Genomic DNA, 25,592 nt, shown 5'->3' on the forward strand with positions numbered 1-25,592 from the left:
TTTTTCTGCTATGGTAACAAGGAGGCATTTATCCCTCAACTGTTCCACTCAGGAACCAGCAGAGGCCTGCGTACTGAAATTCAACAGTAAATACACATAAAAAGGGACCTTATTTATCTGTGCTAATAAAAAGTGCCTCCTGAGGTTCAAAAAGCTCCATTGTTTTTTGGTCTCAGTGACTCGTCTAGGCGGACAGGAACAATACCAAATGACTAGAAGTTAGCCAAGAAAACCTAATATTTAAGCTGGAAAGTCTTTAAACACATTTTTTAAAGAAAAGAGCAAGTAAATAACTGACACAACAACAAAGCAGCTTAATAATTACGCGAAACAAAAAAAGGATATAATTTAAGCTAAACAGTGTTATGGAGAAAAAGAATCACTTCCAACTATGATCCCCATGACAGACACATGTAAAAGGAAGTAGAGGGAAGAAGACAGCTACAAGTTCAGCATTTGTTTGTTTAAAATACTAAGGATAACCTCGCTTCTGTTTTATCTAATAAGTTTTGAAAACTGCATTCAAAGTGCAGCTTTAGAATAGTGGAACAAAAACACCGCTGCTCCAATAATGTTCTGAGAAAAGTTAATATTACCTTCCAAAGTATCTAAGTTACTTCTTGGGAATACTTGCACACCAGCAAAAAAAGGTAGCTTTCCAAAAGTAATAGATTATGCATTTAGACCATGCGCTCTGCATGTTGTGAAACATTACGTTCTCGGTACACTTCTCCACATACTGTGATATCCTATTACAGGGACTCAAGCACAGTCTTCTCTGGAGTAGAATTAGCGATGGTTTTGAAGACCAAGTGACCATTTCATACTCTTTTGCACAGGTTTTTGAACAAGAGCATCCTCAAAGAACAAACTAGTTTAGATGCATAACAAGACTAATTCTTTGATATCCAAAGCTGCTATAATAACTTCATGACTAGTTTCCTTCATTTATCTTTCTAAACCATTCTCCCACTAGCTCCTGGCCTGCTTTCTCAGGTGTCCAAGTCTAAACGAAGTTGAAGAGAAAGGAAGCAACATGAACAATTGGCCAATAATTTCTTAATGCAATTCAGATACATAACGTATATTATGGCCAAATTTCAATTATTTAAGAACTAGCTGTTCATTTTGTAGATTGCCCAGACTCTGTCATTTCTGTTACTCCTGTTCATATTTAGGACATTTCTCTTCAAAAATGATTCCACTAGAAGGCAAGAAAAATAGAGATAATTGACTCTATAAGGACTATTATTTGGTATTAGCTCGAGTTTAACAGCAAATCATTTGATGAATAAAAACTATTTTTTTATTATTATTATGGATAATTTTAATTCTGAGGTTTAAACGGGTGTCCCTTGGACAGGATGTGACCTGAGGACACATTCTATTTAGTTTGTACAGTGCTAAGAAAGCAAATGTAATCCAACATTTAAAAATCAGATGTTGGGGCCGGCCCTGTGGCCAGCTGGTTAAGTTTTCAAGCTCTGCTTTGGTGGCCCAGGGCTTGCTTGTTCAGATCCTGGGCGTGGCTTATCAAGCCATGCTGTGGCAGGATCCCACACAGAGGAACTAGAACGACCTACAACCAGGATATACAACTATACACTGGGGCTTTGGGGAGAAAAAAAAAAAGGAGGAAGACTGGCAACAGATATTAGCTCAGGGCCAATCTTCCTCACTAAAAAAAAAAAAATTAGATGTCACTTGAAAAGCTAGATTTTCAGGTTTTATCCACCTTCAAATGAAAGGATCTGGCAGTATTTGGCCAAATTCCCATATAGAAACAACTGGATAGAGGAGAGTGAAGTCATGAGTCACTTAACGACGGGGACATGTTCTAAGAAATGCATTGTTAGGCAATTTCGTCATTGTGCAAACATCATAGAGTAGATTAACACAAACCTAGATGGTATAGCCTCTTCAATTTGCTCTCTTCAATTTGCCACAGCCCCCACCATTTGCTATTGTCCCTAACACCATGGCCAAATGTCAACAGCCATTTGTCATCAATGTTTATCTTTTCTTCATTTAATTATTGAGAATATTTCTTTGCACCCATGACTACCAAAAGTGAAAAGATGAAAAGTATGCCTAAAGGGCCATGTGTTTCTAGAACACATGAACCTGAAAATAAAGAATACAATATTACATGTTCAATGCACAAATAAAATATGTCTCTGCCAATGACTACAAATTAAAATGCCATCATGGAACACACCACAGAAAGATCTTCTCTGTGTTCTAGGAACCTACCAGAGTTTGAATGTTTGATCCATGCAGTAATTCACGTAAGACGATAAATAAATGAATTTTTTGTGACATTTCATAGTATAGTGAAGGTTTCATATCACTGTATTTATGTTAATTTAATTAACAAACCACAGAAGCTATCTGAAAATTGCTGACATGTCATCTGTTGCTACGTTCTAAGAATGTTTTACAGAGAAAAGAAATTTCTGTTTACAAGTATTTCAGACATCTGCAATTGCTCTGAACTTTATTTTTCTAAGGCCCGATTTTATTAAAAGACTTTTTTTATTCTTACAAGTAATCTAGCATTTAGATAAAATCATTTTACTTATATAGACAGTGTTTACGTTTTAAAGCTACTCCTAGTATTAATGCAAATTAACATGAAGATATTTTAATATTGTTTATTTTTAAAATGTTCATAGCAAGAAATCTTGAACCATACCATTATGTTGTTTTTTATTTTTGGTATTAACATGGGCAACTCTTCAAAAACGAGTCCCACTTAGTAAATTAGACCATTTTATATTTTTGAAACGTAATTTAATGTTGGATAAATGTTGATTTTATATGCCACTTACGAATTCTTTGTCCATAATTTTTTTAAATATTTTTGGTTTGTACTATAGTAATGATGATTTTAATTTTTTCCCCCAGAGATAAAGCAAGTTTTCAATTTTGTTTACCATTCTCATTGCTATAGTTCATCAGCATGCCACAAAAGACAGTCAAGAGCTTCTCATTGGCGGGATCTGTTATACTGCACAGTGACCTTAAATGGTCAATTACAATCTGTGCACCACCTGCTTGGTCAACTGCACTTCTGCCCTCATCTGTAAAACAAAGAGTTACATTAAAAATAAAAGAAAAAATAAATGTAGCTTACAATTCCAAATACAAAACATAACAGTGTTATTCCTTATTTAGTGAGTAAGTAGAAACAGACGTAAGCAGGGCATTAAATGTCTTTTTAGAAAAACAAAACAAATAAACATGGAAATGGGGGTGGGATGGGAAAAAGAGACAATAACTTTTTAAGAGAACAAAGATTATTCTCATTGACATCATATAGGAGCTTTTTAAAAGAACTTCTCTGGGTTCTAGGAGTTTATGACTATGATATGAAAATTTCACCTCCTATTTCGCAAATGACAATTCTGCTTAAGAGAAAAAAATAGGAACTAAGTGATATTCCACTGGAATATTTTTGTTTGGTCAGCTTCGAAACCATTAAATATATCTTCCTATGAGTGGTTTTCAGTTAGCTATTATCAGGGAAGACTGTCTGCGGTACAGGATAATTCTAGGTCATACTATGTAATTCTCAAGTGTTAGTACTAGGATTTTTTTAATGGCATTTTCTATAGTGCATAAGCATGATCCCTTTTTTGTTTATTGGTAATTTGCGTTTCATTTTTCCTTATTCTTTCTATTCTAGAGCACACCAATATACTTCCACATTACAACCAGCAGTTAAACAACCGTCAAATACATTTTCTGTTACGTGTACATTGAGATTACATAGAACAGATGTCATTCAGCTGTTGGAACACATGAACAGCTTTAGAATACTTTCTAACTCTTAAACATAGGAATTGAAAGAGATGAAAGAAAGAAAATCCCTTTCTAAATCTGACTTCGTTATATAAAATATGATAGATTCTAGAACAGTATTGTCCAATAGGAATACGAGAGCCACAAAAGTGAGCCACATATGTAACTTAAATTTACGAGCAGCCACATTAAAAATGCAAAAAGAAACAGGTGAAAAATTAATTTTAGTAATCTATTTTATTCAATCTAACATATCTAAAATATGATCATCCCAACATGCAATCAATACACAAATTATTAATGAAATATTTTACATCCTCTTTTTTGTAATAAATCTTTGAAACCAGAGTGTATTTTACACTTACAATTACACGTCAGTTCAGACTAGCCACATTTCAACTACTCAATAGCCAGTCTGGCTGATGACTGCTATACTGGATAGTGTAGCTGCAGAAGCATAAAAGAAGGATCAATAAGAGAAATGACTCACAAAGGAATGATAGCTATGAAGTTAGTCAGTGAATGAAAGATTTTCATTTTTCTAAAGAACTGAAACTAAGGCCATATCTTTATCATTGTTGCTGCTATATAAGTTGTGTGTGTGTGTGAGAGAAAGAATATGAGAATGTGAATGAAAATCACTTGCTTGCTTTTCTTTCTGTTTTAACCATGATAATATAGTTTAGTTTTGCTTGTTTTTTGACATTTAAATGGAATCATGTTGTATTTATTCTTTTGTGCCTACCTTCTTACATTCAACATTAAGTTTGTGAAATTCACCCCCTGTTACATGCTTCCCTGCTGTGTAATATTCCTGGTATGAACACATCACAATTATTTGTCTATTCTTTTGCTGACTACTATTTGGGTTGTTCCTAGGTTTGGACTATTATTTACAATGCGTAGACAATCTTGTTGGTTCACAGAGTCTGCGTATCTTCCACTTTCTAGATAATGACAAACAGTTTCCCAAAGGCAGTGTACACTCTCTCCAGCAGTGTGTGAGAGTCCTTGTTGTTTCACCTCTTCACCACCACTCGGGGATTATCCAGTTTTTAAAGTTTAGGCAATCTGATGGGTGAGGCTGAACCTATTCCAGGAGCAGGTCTTTACTGACAGTCCACTTTTCTGTACACTCAATAAGGCAGTTAATTTAGTATCAAGAACATACAGCATGCACATGAGAAAAAAAAGCACCACAGTAGTTCCAGTTAAGGAGGGAGGGAGAGAAGGAGAGAGATAAATGGATATATAGATATTAGAATTTGAAAGAAAAAAGTGGAAGGAGAGCCAAGTAGCTACTACAAACTGGAAAGGTGCAATTCTGGAACTTTTTAATATTCATGCTTATAGAAAAGCCTTATAATAACATCAGCAAATACATTATTTTTATCATTTCTATCATAATCAGCTTCCCCAAAAGAAAATTTAGAAGGCTCAAATCTTTGAAAAGACTAAACAGGAAAAATGGAAGTCAGCATAGAATTGGAGGAAGAACTTTGGCATCCGAACTTGATTTAAACAATTTCAGCCCTGCTACTTCCCAGCTGTGTTAACTCAGACAATTAGCTACCTAAACTTTAGGAATTTCCATTTCATCAGTTATAAAATGAAGATAATAATTCCTCTATCTCCTGAGGGTAAGGCAAGAATTAACTGAGATAAATGGAAGCCCTGATGCAGTCAGTATCTGGAATGGAGTAAGAACTCAATTATCAGCTCCCTTTCTCTTTTCATTATAAATAAGTCATTTTTACTTCTTTTGACAACAAATAAAATGAAAGGAGGTCCCAGGAGAAAAGCTCATGATGTAAAAGAAACTCATAATCCGAAATAGCAAATTTTTTCTGAAATTAGTTTTCCAAATATTTATTTATATTTTTACAATGTAAAAGTCTATAATTTTATGCTACATTCTACTTTTGTGGTTTAAACATCACCTTTCTCATATTTCTTTTCAGAACTTCTCTGGATCACATACAAATTTAAAATGTTTTAAATGAATTATGCCTACATACATATTTGATATTAGTTTTTCTCCCACCATCTAATTATCTGTACAATAACAGGATCTTGGTTCCTTATGCATCCATCTGCTCATACTACTTACTTCCCACCAGAAGTAATAATCCTTTGTGACATCAGGAATGGTTACTATGGTGATGATGATGATGCAGCACCTCAGAAAATTATGAGTCCATCAGAGAAATAAAGAGCAGGAGGTAATCATACTAACAAGAAAATTTCATCTAAATTTTGTTAAAAATTAATAATGAGAAACATGAGAAAAGTATGCGTGGAGACACTGTTGAATAAATTATCTTTCGTGTTTTCAAAGAAGTTTTAGCAAATAAAAGGAATCCACTTTTAACATTCTAAAGTGTCATGGATTTGTGCACTGCCTCACTTTCTGTTTCTATAAAAGCATCCTGCACATAACGCCCTGCAGGTGTTAATTAATGATGCTGGCTGTGCACAGGCTGCACACACACTACAGTAAGTCCTGGAGTGCTTGGCATAATTAAAGATAGTACAGAGCGCAAAGCTACTGAGGCTTTTTAAGGTTACTGATGGCCAAATGAAAGCTAAGGCTCTGAGCAGCTAGATACAAATGATTTTTACTGTAAATGTACTTTAGAGATAATACTATAAGTGAATTAAGAAGATAAATTATAAACCATTTTTCTTTTTTGTTATATTTCAACGCAGACTTTGCTTAAAGAAATTATGATTCAATATCAGCATTCTGAAGAATGCTTGGGAAATGTGAATTCTAATTCAACATTCCCTCACTAAACACTAAAAAACGGTATATTGAAATACCTTTGCCATTCAGTTCAGCAAGATGATAGCACTGTCTTATTATCAATTGAAATCTATTTTTGAAGATTCATTTCTGAAAAGTTCTTTGGTATCCTTCCCCCCAAAATCTTTTTAGAGTATCTATGAACTTAACAAATATTAAGACCAATCTATTACACAATAGCTTCCCAAAATGCACCCTAAACAGAGAGAAGTCAATAGCCAAAATCTATTTCACATATAACTGGTTAAGGCATCGGACAATAACACAATTTTCATATCCATATCAAAACTCATGGAGAGTCACAAATCGATTCATTGAGACCTATTCTGAGAGTGAGAGATTTCTAAAACTCCTGAAGAATGTGCTTTAAATAGTATTTAGAAGCACCACAAAGAAGGAACTAATTACACAATCTTTAACTTTGTAAAATTATAGGCCTTATACACATGGACAAGCCCTTAAACTGTGCTGCATAATCTTTTCACACATCACTGTCACATTACCTACGGCAAACCCTCCAGAGTCACAACTTTCTAAAGTTCCTCCCTTTCCCAACTCCTGCATTCATAACAGAAACGAGGCTTCCAATTTCACCGAGAACACAGAAGACATCAGATACAATCTTCCTCACTTTTCTACCCTCTCCAGGTGCAGGATTATATGCATCTTTTCCCAATAACTTTCAGTGTCTCATACTGTAATTTAAGTTCAGTTGTAGCTAATTAAGAGTAAAGAAAAGAAAGGGAGACAATTTATTTGCAACAGAAGGTAAGACTTCGTTCTTCAAGATAAAAAAAACTGTAGACATGTCATAAGCTAAGGTCTCTTAGGAGCTGAATGGAAAGAACATTTAATGATGAAATCCTAAGACTAGTCTTGCTTGTCAGAATGGGAATTAGAATTTCTTTGTTATGAAAATTTTGAAATGTGAATAATTTCAATAAGGTAAGGAAAAAATTTTTAATATTAGAAAAATTGTAATATCACTGAAGTAATGACTTATCAAGTAACTGTAATAAGGTTTCTAAATTTGGGGTTTTGATAAGTTTGACCACAAGAAAGCCTCTGAACCTCTGTTGATGTCAGTTTCCTGATCTGGAAAAGGCAGAAGCAGGAGCAAAAGACTGCTCCTCTTCTTAGCTCGGACACTCTCTTACCCATTTCTATTTCTACTGTGCCCATGTTTTGAACACAGGAAGTACTTAATACATGCTGTGTGCAGTTGTTTTTAATGGGAAAGAAACCCAAAACCTCAAACCTTGCTGTTTTAGTTTTCCAATCATTAATCATTATAGTTCAGATACTTTTACTTTTCCCAAGTAGCTATTACTAGAAACTATAAAGACTTATGGCAAATAAATCAGAAATTCTTTTTTCAAGCTAAGCTGGAAAGATGAGTTCTGCATTTTTTTCTGCTGAGTTCTAAAAAATTATGCTGTCTAGAAATAATAATAGTTTTTGATGTGCTCTTTCTTAGTGAAAAGGAAAGTGATTCAGAATAGATACTTAAAGTCAAAACAATTATAACTTAAGTCCTTACCAGTATTAGTTTGCAAAAAGTGATAGAATTACAAAGGTGCCACAATAAAATTTACTTTAACCAAGTTACTCATGGTTTTTCCTTCAGACTCCACTGCTATGCCACTTCTTAACCTCTAAGAACAAATACTTTGTTATGATAAAATTTGAACATGTATAATGTATTCTGAGAAAGGATTTCAAAACAATAGACAACATAAATTAGCCTCATTTTAAATGTAAGGACACAAATACTACTCTGAGTCTTTTTAGTCAATACCACACTGATAACTGAGACTAGACTCCTAGATACTTCAAAGAGCCAATTAGTTCTCAGGCTATGCCAGCCACATGTTATGAAATTCAGATGTCTTAGTTAAATGAAAAATATTACTGAAAATCCTCAAACTATGCCATCGCTGAGTTAAGGAAATGATTCAATTACTTAATTTTACCAGAATTCTGTGTAAAGAATGTTCCAGATAAGCAGCAAATGGGATGAATTTGTAAATATTTTCATTAAAATGTTACTTTAAAAAAAGCTGGTTGTGGGGCTGGCCCCGTGGCCGAGTGGTTAAGTTTGTGCGCTCCGCTGCAGGCGGCCCAGTGTTTCGTTGGTTCGAATCCTGGGCGCGGACATGGCACGGCTCATCAGACCACGCTGAGGCAGCATCCCACATGCCACAACTAGAAAGACCCACAACGAAGAATATACAACTATGTACCGGGGGGCTTTGGGGAGCAAAAGGAAAAATAAAATCTTAAAAAAGAAAAAAAAAAAAAAAAAGCTGGTTCCTATCTTTAAATTTAACTGAACTGAAAGGAATCAAATATCAAAATTCTTCCTAAAAAGTTAAAACACAAACTCATGACGGAGATTTACTGATGAATATATTCTTAGCCTGTCTTTCAGATTCAGTAATTTAACATCTTTATCTGTATGAGATAATGTTACTGATGTAGGAGTATGATTTTGAGACACAGACGTTATTCTTGCTTATTATGATTCGAGCTGTGTCCCCCTCAAAATATATGTCCTAGTACCTCAGAATGTGGCTTTATTTAGAAAAAGGTTCATTGCAGATGTGATTAGTTAAGATAAGGTCATGCTTAGTAGGGTGGGTCTTTACTCCAATACGACTGGTAACCTTATAAGAGGAGAGCGATGCAGAAAGGAGAATGCTCTGTGAAGATATAAAAACAAAAAGGGAGAAGACAGCCACATGAAGACAGAGGCAGAGACTAGAATTTTCTGCCACAAGCCAAGGAATTCCTGAGGCCACTAGAAGCTAGGAAGAGGCAAAAAAGGCCTCCTTGCCCACAGGTTCCAGAGGGAGCAGGGCCCTGCTGACACCTTAATTTTGGATTTACAGCCTGCACAACCATAAAATAGTAAGTTTCTGTTGTTTTAAGCTATCCAGTTTGTAGTACTTTGTTACAGCATCCGTGGGCAACTAATATATTCTTCCACATAAACAACATGAAATATCCTAGCTTCATTTTTTTAAGTGAGTATTTGACATTTAACTAAGCCTTTACTATATATTCAGATTTGATATATCTCACAGAAATTATGGTTTTCAGATCACTAAGAATAATATATATCAGTTTAATTAATATAAGAATTGTTTAATCAATAGGCAATATACATGTAGCAAACTATGATATGGGCACAAACAGTGGAAAAATACAGTCTTTTTCCTCATTAGTTAATCTACTGTCCTTGAATTTTTTCTATTTAGCAACAAAATGTTTAGAAATGGGTTTTTGTTCCACAAACTAAAAATAATAGTGATTGATGCTCTGCATGGTGCTTGCCAACTACAGTCTACTGTTAGGAGAGGAGTAAGAGTATGGAGAGAATCCCTTTGTGGTACCGGCTTGCATGAATGGCTAAAAGCTGAAGAGAAAGAAGGAACACTAAAATAAGTCCTCCAGCATCCCTACTCTAGGCACAAGGTAAGAAAAGCCCACTATTAAAAAAATTTCAACCCTACAGCACTGAAGTAAAGTTAGCAACAGCAAAACATGAACCCAGCTCAACTTCTGACTAGACTTCTTGGACTTCTACCGCTTACTAACCACCTGAAATAAAAGGAAGTGCGCTTATTTCCAAGGATTAAATACTCAATCTATCTTGAGATATTAATCTCAATCTCTACTATTTTTCTACAATGTTCACCATTCAATAAAAAAAATTAAGAGATGCATTAAAAAGGAAGAAAAAATAACCCACTGTCAAAAGATAAATCAAACATCAGAACAAGACTGAGTTAACCCAGATGTTAGAAGTATCAGATGAGACTTTAAAATAACTATGATTAATATATTAAAGGACCTACTGGAAAAGATGAATAATATTCATGAAGAGATATGGAATTTTGCAGAGAAATGGGAACCATAAAGAGTTAAATGGAGATGCTAGAAATGAAAAACACAATATCAAAGATGAAAAATTATTTTAAGAGGCTGAACAGTAGAATCAAGAAAACGAAGAAGACTCAGTGAACTTTTAGATCAAATGACTATAAAAACTAAAACATAAAGAGACAAAAGAGTAGGGGAAAACCCAGAGCACTTAAGAGCTAAGAGAAAATAGCAAATGGTCTAACGTAAGTGTAATTGAAATTCCAGAAGAAGAAGAGATAGACAACAGGGTAGAAGAAATATTAAGAGTTAACGGCTGAGAATTTTCCAAAAGTAATAAAAGACATCATGCTACACATCTATGAAGTTTAGGGAACCCCAAGAAAAGCAAACAAAAAAAAAATACAACCAAACAGCCAAACTTCTAAAACTTTAAAGAAAAGGAGAATCTCTTGAAGGCAGCCAGAGGAAAAAAAGAAACATTTATACTTAGAATAGCAAAAATAAGAAATAGAGCAGACTTTTTGTCCAAAACAATGCAAGCTAGAAGGCAATGGAATAACATCTTTAAAGTACTGAAAGAAAAAACTGTCAACCCAGAATTCTATTACCCAGTGAAAATATCTTTCAATAGTTAAAGTGAAGTAAAGGATTTTTCAAACAAATAAAAGCCAAGAGAACCCACGGACAGCAAATCTGTTATACAAAAAATGTTAACAAAAGTTTTTCAGGCAGAAGGTGTGTAATACCAGACAAAAATTTGGATCTACCCAAAGAAATAAAGAACGCTGAAAATGATAAAAATGAAAGTAAATATAAAAAACAGTTTTCCTCCTACTTTTAAAGATAATTGACTGTCTAACCTAAGAATAATATATTTTGTAGCTTCTAACATACGTAAAGACAAAATATTTGGCAATAATAGCACAAAGAATGGGAAGGAGGAATTGGAAGTATACAGTTGTAAGGTTATTAAACTATATATGATGTGATATAATATTTGAAGGTAAACTGTGATAAGTTAAAGATATATACTGCAAACCACAGGGCAATCCCCTAAAAAATTAAAAAGAGGTATAACTAGTAAGCCAATAATGGGGGAAAAAAGTGGGAGAAATAAAAATCACCCAATTTATCCAAAAGAAGGTAGAACGAGACAGAAACAGGAAAAAAGAATAGTTTGGACAATCAGAAAACAACTAGGAAGATGGCAGATTTCAAGCCAACCATATAAAAGTCACGTTAAATACATATGGTCTAAAACTCTCACTTAAAATGAAGAGATGGTCAGATTAGACAAAAAAGTAGGACTCAAACATGCTATCTAAAATAACTCACTTTAACTACAAGGATATTCAAGTTAAAATAAAAGAATGGTAAAAGATCTATCACACAAATACCAAACAAAGGAAAATTTGTGTGTCTATATTGTCAGACATAGTAGATGAGAGAACAAGCAATATTACCAGGGATAAAGCAGGACATTAAATGACCTTAAGAAGATATAACAATCCTAAATGTGTAAGCACCCATCAACAGACCTTCACAATTTATGAAATAAAAGCTGACAGAACTAGGAAGATTGACACATTCAATCACAGAATAGGTGATTATTAAATGTTAACTTAGCCTTTGCGTCAGGCACAGTGGACATAAACAGGAATATAAGAAGGCCTTGCTTTCACAGAGTTTCTATTCCAGTGAGGAAGACAGAGCAGCAAACAGAACAACAGCTTTAACACAGTTTTTTACAGGGTGTTATGCAAGCACAGAGAAGAGAACAGATACTTCTTCTGGAGGAACAGACAGAAGAAAGAGAAGAAAGGAGGTTTATATGAAACTTCACAGAAATTAAATTTTCATGGTAAATATAAGTATATTCACTAAGATCTATAAATTATGAATCTATAACAACAGGTAGATATATACAGTAAAAGTATTTTCGCTAGCTCACCTGTAATCCAAGTTACACCCTATTTAACAGGAGTAATATTTCCTTAAAGTACTGATTAATGACATGCACTGCATAATCAATTTAATCAAGGTATTTCAAGACCTGTGACCAAATTAGAATTCATTCTCCTACCTTTGTTTATCAAAACTTTTTGGGGGTACCTATGACGTTTCATATACTGAGCGAGATTTTGGGAATAAAAAGATTAATTCACAGTTAAGAAGAGAAAAGTATGAAGGAAAAAATTTAACCAGTAAATAAAATTAAGTTTTCAGGGTACAATGGAAGCATAAATAAAAAATTAGTTTCACCTAGAGGAGTCAGAAAAAGATTAATGGTCATGTTTTGCAGATGCCTTTCAAGCTCTTACTGGCATTTATTACGTGTATAAAAAGAAAAAAAAAAGTGTGTCCTTTTTTGTTTAGATTCTGATTGGATTCCCTTCCTTACTAATTCTACTGAGAAAAAATTTATGGATAATAAGCTACATAGATTTAAAATGTATAACTGATGAGTTTTGACAGTTCTGTATACCCTAAAAATCACCAACACAATCAACACACCAAACATTTCATCACGATCAAAAGATTCCTCTTGTCCCTTTGCAGGCCATCTCTCCTTCCACCTCTGGCTCCAGACAACCACTGTTTTCTGTCACTATAGACTAGTTTTCACTTTATATACATGGATTCATAGAGTGCATATTCTTTTAGGTCTAACTGCTTTAACTCAACCTAATAATTTTAAGATTCATCCACAGTGTTAGATATGTAAGTTATTTATTCTTCTCTATTGCTGAAGAGTACTACATGGTATGGATGCATCATTATTTTTTTTAATATATTCATCTATATTGACAGACATTTGGATTGTTTCTAGTTTGGGGCTATTGTGAATACAGCTGCATTTAATGTTGATGTACAAGTCTTTGGGCAAATATCTAGGAATGGAATAGCTGGATGTTATAGTAGGCATATGTTTGTGAGTGGTACTTAGAGCAGGTGTCCATTTATGAGAAGTTGTTGAGCACGACTACACCTAAAAGAAAAATTTGATGTCAACAACAAGTTATATTTAAGAAGTTCTCAAATGCTATAAAAACGGGAAATTCTCAAAAGGACAATGTATTTTAAGCATATAAGAGGTACTTAAATAAATGCATATCAAATTGAAATGAAACCTTAACTGCTTCATAACTAGGCAAGCACAGTGCTTTTCCCTGCCCCAAATCAATTCAGCCATTACAGAAAATCATCAGCCCCAATCTATGAAACTAATTTTTTTTTTAAAGATTTTATTTTTTTCCTTTTTCTCCCCAAAGCCCCCCGGTACATAGCTGTATATTCTTTGTTGTGGGTCCTTCTAGTTGTGGCATATGGGACGCCGCCTCAGCGTGGCTTAACGAGCAGTGCCATGTCTGCACCCAGGATTCGAACCAACGAAACACTGGGCCGCCTGCAGCAGAGTGCGTGAACTCAACCACTCGGCCACGGGGCCAGCCCCTATCTATGAAACTAATTTTAATGTATAACTTTTCTAATTAATTTTATAATAAATAATCAAATCACAAAATGAGAAAAAAATTCAGGGCTAAAAGAAATAAAATTCTAGAAATGACTATTAAGGAATTATGTTGTAGCAGTTCAGAACTGTGAGAGGAAAAAGGCAACTAGAGCTTCACGTAAGATGATGTAATTGATCCCACTCTGGGAAATCATTAAATAGTTCCACCTGGGGGCTTGTTTGTCAGTCAATAAATTTTAACATCAAATTATTTTTTTAAAAATTGCCCATGATTTTCATTCGGTTATGACTTCCTGAAATATATACCAATCTGAAAGAAATAATTTGGCCTATTTCCATTTCTTTCTTTTCTTTATTAAAGTACCACATAATATTGATATGATCAACAGAGATTAGGTGATACAAATATCATATATTAAATACTTAACTGACCCATACTATATTATGTGGAAGAGAGAGAGGGAAAAAACCTAACCATCACCTGGTGTTCACTCAAATGACAAGCTGTCCAAAGGAAAGAACCTGGTTCTGCTCTTTATCTTCTTCTCACTGCTTATTTTAAGGTTTTTCAGGTCACTGAAGAACTTGTTTTGCTGCTTATTTGACACATTACTATGGTCTTGCTGCTTTAAATCCCAATTTATTTCGTTTAAATCACAGTATGAGAAAAATTTTAAGTTAGAGAGCTACTAAATAGAAAAGCTCACTTTGCTATGCAAATAAATTAGAAAAACTTAAAAGGGTATATCGATCAGTAAAAGTTAAAAAAATTGAATTTAAAATATTTATTAAAAATATGTAAGGTGTATAAATTTCTTTCTATCATTCTTTATTCCAAGAAAGAAAGAATTTATTCAAGAAAATTAGTAAAGGACAGTATACCTTTTAATTTTTATTATCTATACATCTTGTGTGCAGAGGAAACAATACAGAGCAACAGACATCTGTTTGAAAACTTGAAGGGCAAACGTACGTTATCTAGCTGGTTTATTGAGAATAAAGCTCTCAGATTTTTAGCTGGATTTTCTTAGTTTTACTGATAATCCTGATAAAATCAAAATGTCCTTCATTTCCCAATGAATAAAAAGAGGAGTCAGTATTTCATACACTCCTCTACATACAGAAAGTGACAAGAATAAAGGATCAAACATGGTGAAGCACGTTTATACACACACTTTTTTACATAAAGTTTTCAAATTTGGAAAAATTTAAAAAGCTTTTCCTTCATCACTCCATCTTTTTTCAGTTAAGTGAAGTTTATTTTTGTGATTCATAACAGATTAAACAAAACGTTCGTTTAGGATTAGCTTTTGGTAAAATTCTTAGAACATATTCCTCCATCTGCAATTCTAAGAGCTGAACTATTACTACTGTAGCATGAAAGTATTTAATAAAGTATTTATGTATTTATGAACATGATAACTTCCTCAAATATAGTACTTACAGAGACAATGAACTACAGACAAAGACTTTAGTTCAACACGATCACCAATTCAGCTGCTGATCCTGAAAAGTCACTTGAACTCTCAGCCCTTAGTTTCCTTGTGTGTAAAATTTGGAAGGGGTGGATTAGACGACTTCTAAAAGTCCCTTCATTTAAGAGATTTTATTAATTCTAGGTGGCTTTATTCCCTTCAGTTTTCCAATTTCTCATGGTTCCTTTAATCTACATATACTATCCAAGTAACATCTGAGCATTCTGCTAAATGCGAAAGATTATTTAAACTTTTTGAATGTTTCTCCCAAAAATGTATAATATAAAAACACAGAAATTGCCCACCTGTCATTTCCTCTTGCATATCTCTATTAAGAATCTCAGACTTATTACTGTCCTCAAGAAAACAAAGTAAAACAAAACAAGCAGCAATAACAACAAAACTCAGAAAAACATTAAAAAACAACCTCTGTTCTTTTCTATTCTGTAAACTGCCCTATCCACTATCCAGTTGCTCAGGCCCCAAACCTAGGAGTCACTCTTGCTTTCTCCCTTACCCTCAATCCCAATCCACCCACCACTCTAAATACTGAATTCTTCTGATGCCCTCCATCCTCACTACTATAATCCTACTCCATGTCACCATTATTTCTTGCCTGGACCACTCCAAAGTCTTATAGTTGGTCCCCAAGCTTCCATTCTTAACTTTTAACTTCAATTCTTCTCAATCCACTCTCCATGCAGCTCCAAGAGCGATGTTTTTAAATCCAAATCAGATCCCTTTTGATAACCTCTCATTACTCTAGGAGGATCCACAAGGCTCTCTATGATCTAGGTCTTGTTTACTTCTTCCACTTTATTGGACACTTTCCCCATTCACTGCATCTCATATACCTTGGTCTCTTTTCTCTTCTTTGAACACACCAAGTTCTTTTCTCACTCAGGACTTTGCAATTGCTACACTTCTATAAGGAATATTTCCCCCCTTCTCTTTAAATAGCTAGTTCATTCTCATTTTTCAGACCTCAGCTCAAATAACATCCTCAGAGAGAACTTTCTTCACCTTTAGATACTCTCTATTGTATCGCCTTGTTTATTTCCTTGACATCAATGATCACAATCTGTAAATATCTTATTTTTGTAGAATTGAGTTGTTTATTATCTATCTCTTGTGAAAGCCCCACAAGGATAGGGATTTCTCACTCTTATTTTCTCCTATGATCCCCAACACCTGGCCTAGTGACCTGAACTCAGTGGGCTCAATCAATACTTGTTGATTAAAATATTTGGTGCATATACATACACACAAGAATACAAAGGCACAGAGTGAGAATTTCCTGGGATTTACTCACCATCACTACTGAAAAAAAGCCACTCAGATCCTAAGACCCATGGTGTAGGTACTCAAACTTTTTATAGGCAGGAACATAAACAGATATCTTCAATGACATAAAGTCATGTTTCTAATTCTAATCTCACTTAGTAGAGATAAATTTTTTCCTATGTCATAAGGAGGCTGATTAAAAGAAAGATTCAACAGGTTAAATCTTGGTTTATTGTTTCACTATCATGGCATTTCTCTTTTGATGTGCAATCTTCAGCATCATAATACTGGATTTAAACTAAACATTTTGCAAATGAAAAAAAGATTGCTCTCCAAAATAGAAATTCTAGCCTTTGAATCTACATGGTATAAATGTATTTTCCTAATAAATAAATTTCATAAGTATAATCATTACTGTATGTGAGCTATATCCTCAAAGGTAGGGGGAGAAGGATTATTGTTGGTGTTAAAAAGAGGGTCTTCATACTACAAAAAGCTGGTAGCCTGCAAAAACTATAATCTTATTTCTGTTGTGGGTGCGTGAAAAAAAAGTTGGTAGCAAGGACCTAATTCATAAGAATAGTATCATATTTCTTAAGTCAGACATATTGGCTATTCTGATGTGCATGATTATAAAAGATTTTTTGTATTCTTCTTAAATACACTGCCTTTTAATTTTTCCAAGTGCTATTTTATTTTCCTGGAGCAGGGTAATGGTAAATAGACATACTACTTTTCAAGATAAAGTCAAAAGATACTTATGAACTCTACTAAGGAAAAAAATTAAATTCTGATACTTACATTTCCGCCTATAATTTTGCCAAAGTGGTGAATTCCTATTATGTAACTTAGTTATATTCAAATATGTTTTAAGCATTCAAATGAAAAATTTGAACCCATCAACATCTTTTCTGAGTTCAAAAACCATCTTATTCATGATTCAGGTGCAGGTAAAATGCATGAAAGACTAGACATAAAAGCAAAAGCTATAAATATTACGTCGGTGAAATTACAAAAACGAGTCATGAAGAAAAAATCACCATGACCGTTAAGTACTCATATACCAAAAAAAGAGGCATAAAGCTTGCAATTTTGTGGCACAGTATTATATTCAGGTTTAAATTTTGCCTTTATACAGGAAAATTTCAAGTATATTTATATATTTACGGTTATAATGCTGGATCAGGAGAGGAAAGCACTAGATTCACAGGTGCAGTTTAAAATTAGGTCATAGCATGGCGTTTGATGGACATAGTTTTGGTGCGTCTGCTAATATTAGTATTAATTTCTATAGTCCAAGAGATTGCTCATATCAGTCAAAATTGTTTGACGATTCTACTTTTTTCAAAAAGTTCTTATAGAATAATAAAGCATGCATAAATCACCACACATTTGCTACAGAATCACTGAAGTTACTTTCTATATTTTAATATTTCTATATTAACATTTTATTAGCAAAAGATTGAGTATCTGTAGTATACAAATTATAAAGTAATTTATTACATTTTATTATTTCCATAAAATTACCTTAAGTGACTTCTGAACAGCATTCAGGTAACAATGTAAATAATTTATTGCTCCAATTTATTAGTCCAATTGCTGAAGATCAAAATTAAATTTTATTCCAGTTATTTTAAATATAAGAGATGGTTTTGTATCAAAGTATTTCATACTTTAATGAAATTATGCTAGATATATATACAGACATGTGTGTCTATATATGTATATATATGTGGGTATATGTATGCATACATATACATAGTTAATGAAATTATGCTAGATATATATACAGACATGTGTGTCTATATATGTATATATATGTGGGTATATGTATGCATACACATACATAGTTATAATGTAGAATTTAACTTGAACTAACAGCACAGTTTCTCAAAAGGTACAAACGTTAATTCCACTTAGCAAGAAGCATGGGAATTATTCACCTTTAAATAGTATTTATCTTTTGTATTCCCTCCCAGCCAGAGGAAATACCCTCAACTTGTAGCAGGGACAACTTTGATTAAAAACAGAGAAACTTCTCAGTACTTCAGCTTGCTTATAAAGAAGAAAAATAGAAAAATAAGAACAAAACATAAGAAGAACAGAGGATAATATGTAATGACAGAGTTTCAATAAGGAGACTAGAAATGGTATGTTTAACGTGTTCAAACTCTGACTTCATCTTTAACAGGTGAAATTAGGGTAGTAAAAGTAAGAGGGGAAAAAAAGATTTAAACACAAATACCAAAAAACCCCCGCAAAACTTATTTTTGCAGAGGTTTATAATTAGACTTTCCCTACACTATCTAAGACTTGTTAATCAGGAGAGGAAAATTCCAAAGGCCCTTCAGGCTTGACGCAGAGACTAGGAGGGAACCTGATATTCCAAGGGACAAAAAATATTAATCTGGCAGGGCTGGTCCTGTGGCGTAGCGGTTAAGTTTGCGCGCTCCGCTTTGGTGGCCCAGAGTTCGCCGGTTTGGATCCCTGGTGCAGACTTATGCACCACTTATCAAGTCACACTGTGGCAGGCCTCCCATATATAAAGTAGAGGAACACGTGCACGGATGTTAGCTCAAGGTTAATCTTCTTCCAAGAAAAAGAAAGAAATTAATTTGGCAACCACATATGACTTCTTGAAGTCAAGAAAAATCGCCTAATATTTCTGCCATGTGCAATCCTCCCTCACGTTACCTCCACTTTCATATCTATAAAACTGGTAACAACTATTTGAAAACTATTATTCTGTCTCTTTAACAAGGCATTGGCTTTTTCATAACATAGTACTTGGAATTAATCAAGCATTGCAAAAAAGCAGCTATATAATGTGTTCTTTGTCCTACAATTTTTATTAAGGTAAAAATTTTATAGAATCTTAGATTTTTAAATGCCATTTTAATAAACAAGAGGGATTTGAATGTGATACCAAGTACAGAAATGGAAAGATCACAGTTCCTCAAAGTATAAACTATCTGAAGGGCTAGTTAAGAATTTAACATTGCTTAAACATGGTGCCGTACTTTGCAAGAACCAAACAAATTGATAACAAAAGATCCTATCTTACTTCATATTTTAACATCATTCTCTCTGCTCCAGTCTGTATTTACCGTATCACACCTGGCCTACTGTAATGGCTTCCTGATATCTCTGCCTCACCTCTCTTCCATTCCAACCCAAACTATATGCTTCCACGAAACTGAAAATATCAATTTCAAGTTATTTTCAGTGGCTCTTTCCTGTCCATACATCAAAGAGCAACATAACTCCTTAGCCTACACACATTTTAAGTGCATGATACACATTAACAAATTAATGCAAAATCAAGATTTCTAACCACAGTAAACCTCCACTACCACTTGGCTATTTAAAAAATTAGATCTTCATGACTGTTTATAACATACCCCACAGTCCCAATTCTGAACTCTTCCCCAACACCACAAGTTTCCCACCATCACCTTGCCAGTGACTTTTATTAACAGACTCACTTTACTGGGAAGACAGAGGCCATGCTAGAAACACTCTTTTGACTGCCCTCTTTACTACCTTTAAGGTAGTGTTTTTTATATGTTCACCTAGCTTCTGTCATTTTTCTTTAAGGCAGAAATGTCCTTTCTCGTTCTAATACCAACCCTGTTTACCTGCGTTCGTGATTTCAGTTCTTCTTTTTTCACCTGTAATCTTTCTCTATCAATTATCTCCTCTAGGAGATTTACTCTCCTGGTCCATAGGGTCCGAGCCCAACAAATCCGTTCCTGTCAGCACTCCTCTATATCACTCTCATAATGTGGTCCCCTTCCCTCAAACTACTACTGTCTCTTCTTTTCTCATTAAACTTCCAGAAAGTTCACACTCTCCTGTTCATTTCCTCATGACTCACCACAGCCCTTGAAATTTGACTTCTCTCTCCACAAGACTCAAATTAAAGATGTTTTTTAAAACATGAGCGTCTGTTGATCAAATCTTCCCAATTCAGCATTTCTTTTTTTGGCAGTACTTGACACTGTACCACCCAACTCTTTAGAATCCATGACAATAAACTTGTTTTCTTTGAATCTTTCAGTGCTTCTTCACAAGCTCCTTCATTTCTTCTATACCCTAAATGTAGCTGTTCTCTTTTAAACATTTCTTCTATTCCCATGGGTCAACCATCACTTTTAGGTCCATGAATTCCAAGTCTCTGTCACCTGAATGTGACAATAGCACTTCAAGTTCAACAGGGCTCCAAACATATCCACCTGGTGGAGATCTCACTATTTCTGTTGTTGTTGTTATTCAGATTCAAATTTTGGATTCATGGACTCCTCCCTCTTAGCTATCTTCTTGGATTCTCTCTCTCTCTCTTTCTCTCTCACATACTCTCTCTCTCTCTCTCTCCTCTTACTTCCCATTCTTCCTTTCATTTGTCTTTCAAATTTGAAAAGAAACAATACCCTTCTAACTGGTTATTCTTCATCTGGTCCACTGTCCAACGGTTTGTAAGTAGGAATGTGCACCAGAATCAGTTAGGGAGCTTTTGCAGAATAGACATGATAGGCTGGATTCTAGCCTCAGAGACTAATATAACAGTTCCAGGTGTGGCCAAGACAATGTATTTTGAAAACATTCCCTAAGTGTTTCAGATGCATACTTCTTGTTAAGAATGACTGCCTATCTTAGAATGTACACTTCTTTCAAATTCATTTTTTCTATGGTATAAATTTGAATTCAACTTTTTTCCTCAAATACCTTCAATGGCTCCCCACTGTACAAGCCATTCTCCAATCTGTGTTCCAGACATATCTCTTGACTATATTATCTACCTTTTAAAACGCTTTTCTGGGCTCCTGAAAAATCTTTAACCCTTTCTCCACAGGTCCAAATCCTATGCAGATTTTTAATGCTTTCTTCCACAGAAACACCACTAGAAGAGCTCAAACACAAATGAGCTCCCTCCTAGCATTATATTGTGTATCTTCTTCACACAGCATTTATCGCATAGTGTCTTGTTTTTTTACTTATTGATATACGTATTGATATTGATATGCATTACCTTCAATGCACTATAACTTCTTTAAATATATGAGACATACTTAGACAATCAAACAGAAGTGATTATCAGCAAAACCATTTGCCCCCTCACATTAATTGCTTTGGTTTTCTAGAACAAAGGTAAACTATAAACTGCTTATAGGCTGATCCTGACTGATGAGAAATCGCACCTGAAGTAGAGGCTTGTGGCCCAACATAGAAATTCTCCTGAGACTAGGAATGCTAATGTTTAACCTATCATTATGGGTTGTGCAGAAGACAGAAGCTAGTAAGTTAAGGCCTGCTGATTATGTGTTCTGATTAAGGTCTCAAAAGTACAAATTCTCTCTCCCTAAATCTTATTTTGAGGCTGACAGCTTTTTGATTTTTTTTTCCTGCAAGCCAAATTTGGAGGGAGAAAAAATTAGCAATTTTGTCTTCTGCTTTAATTGCACAAATCCAGTAAAAAAATTATTGTTGTAGGTCACACTTTAAAATTTTATATGGATGTGTATATATGTGTAAGTATGTATTTATATTATACCTATTTTTTCTCCCTAACCCCTCAAGTAGGACTCAAAGAAACAAAGTCATTTCCCATAAAAGAGAGAATAGTATGCTTCTTGGATCTGTGGAGGAGTTTTTTAAACTTTTTATTTTGAAATAATTAGAGGCTCACAGGAAGTTGCAAAAATAAATAAATAAATAAATAAGTACAGAAAGGTCCCATGTACCCTTCATCCAGCTTGCTTCAATTTATGTAACTGTAGTACAAAATCCCAAACAGGAAACTGACAATTGACACAATCTACAGACCTTATTCAGATTTCATCAGTTTTTATACGTACTTGTATATGGGGGTGGGCATGTACAGTTCTAAGCAATTTCATCACATATATAGATTCATGTAACCACCATCAATATGTGGTATTTTAAAATATTCACTTTCATGCATATCAGCTTTTTATCAAACTGGCAACAGGCTTAAAAATCAAAGATAAGCATAGTTTTTGGTCTCAGAAAATAGAATTTGGATGCATTATACAACATAGAAATTGAACAGGTATAATGAATGCATGGTAGAACTGTATTTTGGTTTAAAATAAACTAGGAAACATATTCAAGTCAAAACTTCTTCAAGTTTTTAAGTTATATGCTTGAAACAAGTTCAACTACCAAAAAACAACATATTTGGACTATTCTGCCCAAACAGAACTACCTTTTCTAAAGAACTTAGCATTATTTCTTGGATTCTGTTGAAGATTTGGCACAAGAAACAATCATGAAGAATATTTGGGCAATTTTTGTAGAACTATTATTGAAGATGCTGCCTCTAATGCTGGCCAATATCCTTCGCATGTTTTAAGAGGGATGTGTACAGGATCATCTAGGGAGCTAATAATATACTGATGATAAATCTCTTCTAGCATTTGTCTCAATTTTTTTCTTTGATTGAAGAACTAGAATATTCCTCTTTAACATAAAATAAAATTAGATAGAATATCAAGTTTTCTTTTCACCTTGGCTGCCAAGAAGCTCAAATTAAATTAGTGTTCATTATAGAAAGTATATTATCCTTGATTCTTACTAGATTTATCTTTGCCTCTCCTTATGTGGCTTCTCGCCTTTATATCTCTATTTTCAATATCTTGTGTAAATTAGTCCATGTATTACATTATGTCACAGCATACTTTTTAGAAATAATGTTATGGACTGAATGTATCCCCCCAAATTCATATACTGATATCTTAATCCCTGATGTGACGGTATTAGGAGGCATTCAGGTCACGTAGGTAGAATGCTCATCAATGGGATTAGTGCGTTTATAAGAGACAGGAAAGCTTGCTTCCTCTCAGACTTCTCTCTCTGCATGTGAGGACACAACAAGAAAAAGAATGTGGGCAAATCAGGAAGAGTGTCCTCACCAGACACTGAATCTACTGGAGCCTTGATCTGCTTTGGGTTTTCCAGCCTCCAGAACTGTGATAAATAAACATTGGCTGTTTAACCCACCAGTCTGTGGTATTTTGTTATAGCAGCCCAAACTGACCACGACAAATGATCATACGTAAGTGCTATGTATTTTCTTTGTATAGCAGTTCATAATTTATATTGTACATCTATATATAAAGCTTATTTAATCCACACAAGTCCACTTTACCAATGAGGAAACTAGAATTCAGAAGATTAAATGACAACTTAGTAAATGGTAGAACTGGAAATCCTACAAATCAACTTCCTGTAGGTAGGCAGGAAATCCTACCTGCAATATTTGCCGTCCAGGGGGCATATTAAAATTTCACTTATTTATAATTATATTAATTTTAAAATGAACTATATACTTTTTATAAGCAATGCACTATTTGCTTAATTTCTAAAAAATGGCTCCAATTTCTACTCCAGTGATCCATTTACTTTTATTCTGATCAAAACCCACATATTTAAATGTATACTATATACACACTACAAACTTGTCCACAAGTTTGTGTTCCTTTGTGCACTTTATCTTCTCCACCATACTAAAAGCTCCTTAATGGCATAAATCTTTTTCAGATCTTATGATGACAGTGTTACAAAACATCCATTTCCAACTATATATTTAGGACATCTTTACAATGGAGTATTTTCATGTGATAATAGCCATAATTTCTGTCTCTACAAGCAGCAGTTGCATATCATTGTTTATGCTTATATATATGATGTGCTTTGATAATAAACCCATTCACAAAACAAAACAGATTGATGAAAGCTGAAGAATCTTATTTCTATAGTTACTGGCTGATAATTCTATTTTACTCCAAAACTGAATACTGAAAAAGAGTAGGGTAAATATATAGACATGCAAAACCCTTTAATAACATAATTAATCAAATAACCTAATTTATATCACTGAAATAAACTTTTATTTTAAACACCAGCATAAATAGTTCCCTGTTGAATATAACTGCTACAAATATACTTTGACTATTTAGGCAATTTCAAAGCATGCCTATACCTATTTAACCAATTTAAACTACAAAATATTATAGAACTATTGCTAATTATTTTTCAGCATTCGTATTCAGAACAATGAATTCTTTCCTCATCTTTTACATAAAAATAGTGTAGCATAGTTAGAATCATTAATATACAAATAGGTCCATGTGTGTATTTGGGCATCCTTTCCATTTACACTTTAAGTCAATGAAGTAAACAATATTTATTTCACTTCATAAACACTGGCTTTGGCAAGCCTGATTACTACCTCATTTTGAATATTTTTTTATCAGTAAGCAAGAACCCAATTTACTTTATATCATGTAAGATAGCATATCATATAAGCTTCTTAAGTGTGCATCCTTTCAATAGTAGGACTAACTATATAATAACAAGCATTAATTTTATTTCTGTAAAGAACATAGCTGTTTAATTTTAATATATATTAATTTGAATTGTACATTATTCTTTCTTTGGTATATAAAAAGGCACAAATATTTAATTTTGTGTTATCATTTTCTTCTAGCCTCTACTAAATAATTTCTAAACAGTATATCCGATATCAATTACTTCCTGACCACAAACACTGACATCTGCAAACATAAAACTTAGTCTCCAATCACCAATTTATCCCCATGAATTATAAACACAGGGTGGGAATTTAACCTGAAGCTCTCAATACTATAAGGCCACTTAAGTATATCAGCCATTTAAAATGAGCACAGCTATGTGAACAAAACTAATCATTGAAACAAGGGAATACCACCGAGATGGCCAGATAAGGAGAAAAAAAGAATTTATTTTTTCCCCATGTCATCTTTGAGAGGAATGTGTAATCAAACAGGCCAAAGGTATCATTTCTGAAATTTGGTACTAC

The 25,592-nt window shown here is 33.8% G+C and overlaps 1 protein-coding gene across 13 annotated transcripts in view; it reads right to left on the bottom strand.

Annotated features, from left to right (window-relative positions):
• The window catches only part of RAP1GDS1 (Rap1 GTPase-GDP dissociation stimulator 1), a 147,856-nt gene that overhangs the window by 50,813 nt on the left and 71,451 nt on the right, over positions 1-25,592 (bottom strand). For 9 of the 13 annotated variants that reach the window (XM_023637679.2, XM_070263399.1, XM_070263406.1 and 6 more), the window contains one exon: positions 2,937-3,083. The exons of the other annotated variants lie outside the window; for them this stretch is intronic. In XM_023637679.2, the coding sequence (XP_023493447.1) occupies positions 2,937-3,083 (147 nt within the window). The remainder of the gene's footprint in view (positions 1-2,936; positions 3,084-25,592) is intronic. 13 annotated transcript variants of the gene reach the window in all.

This window comes from Equus caballus, chromosome 3, assembly GCF_041296265.1.
Source record: "Equus caballus isolate H_3958 breed thoroughbred chromosome 3, TB-T2T, whole genome shotgun sequence".
NCBI classification, from domain to species: Eukaryota; Metazoa; Chordata; class Mammalia; order Perissodactyla; family Equidae; genus Equus; species Equus caballus.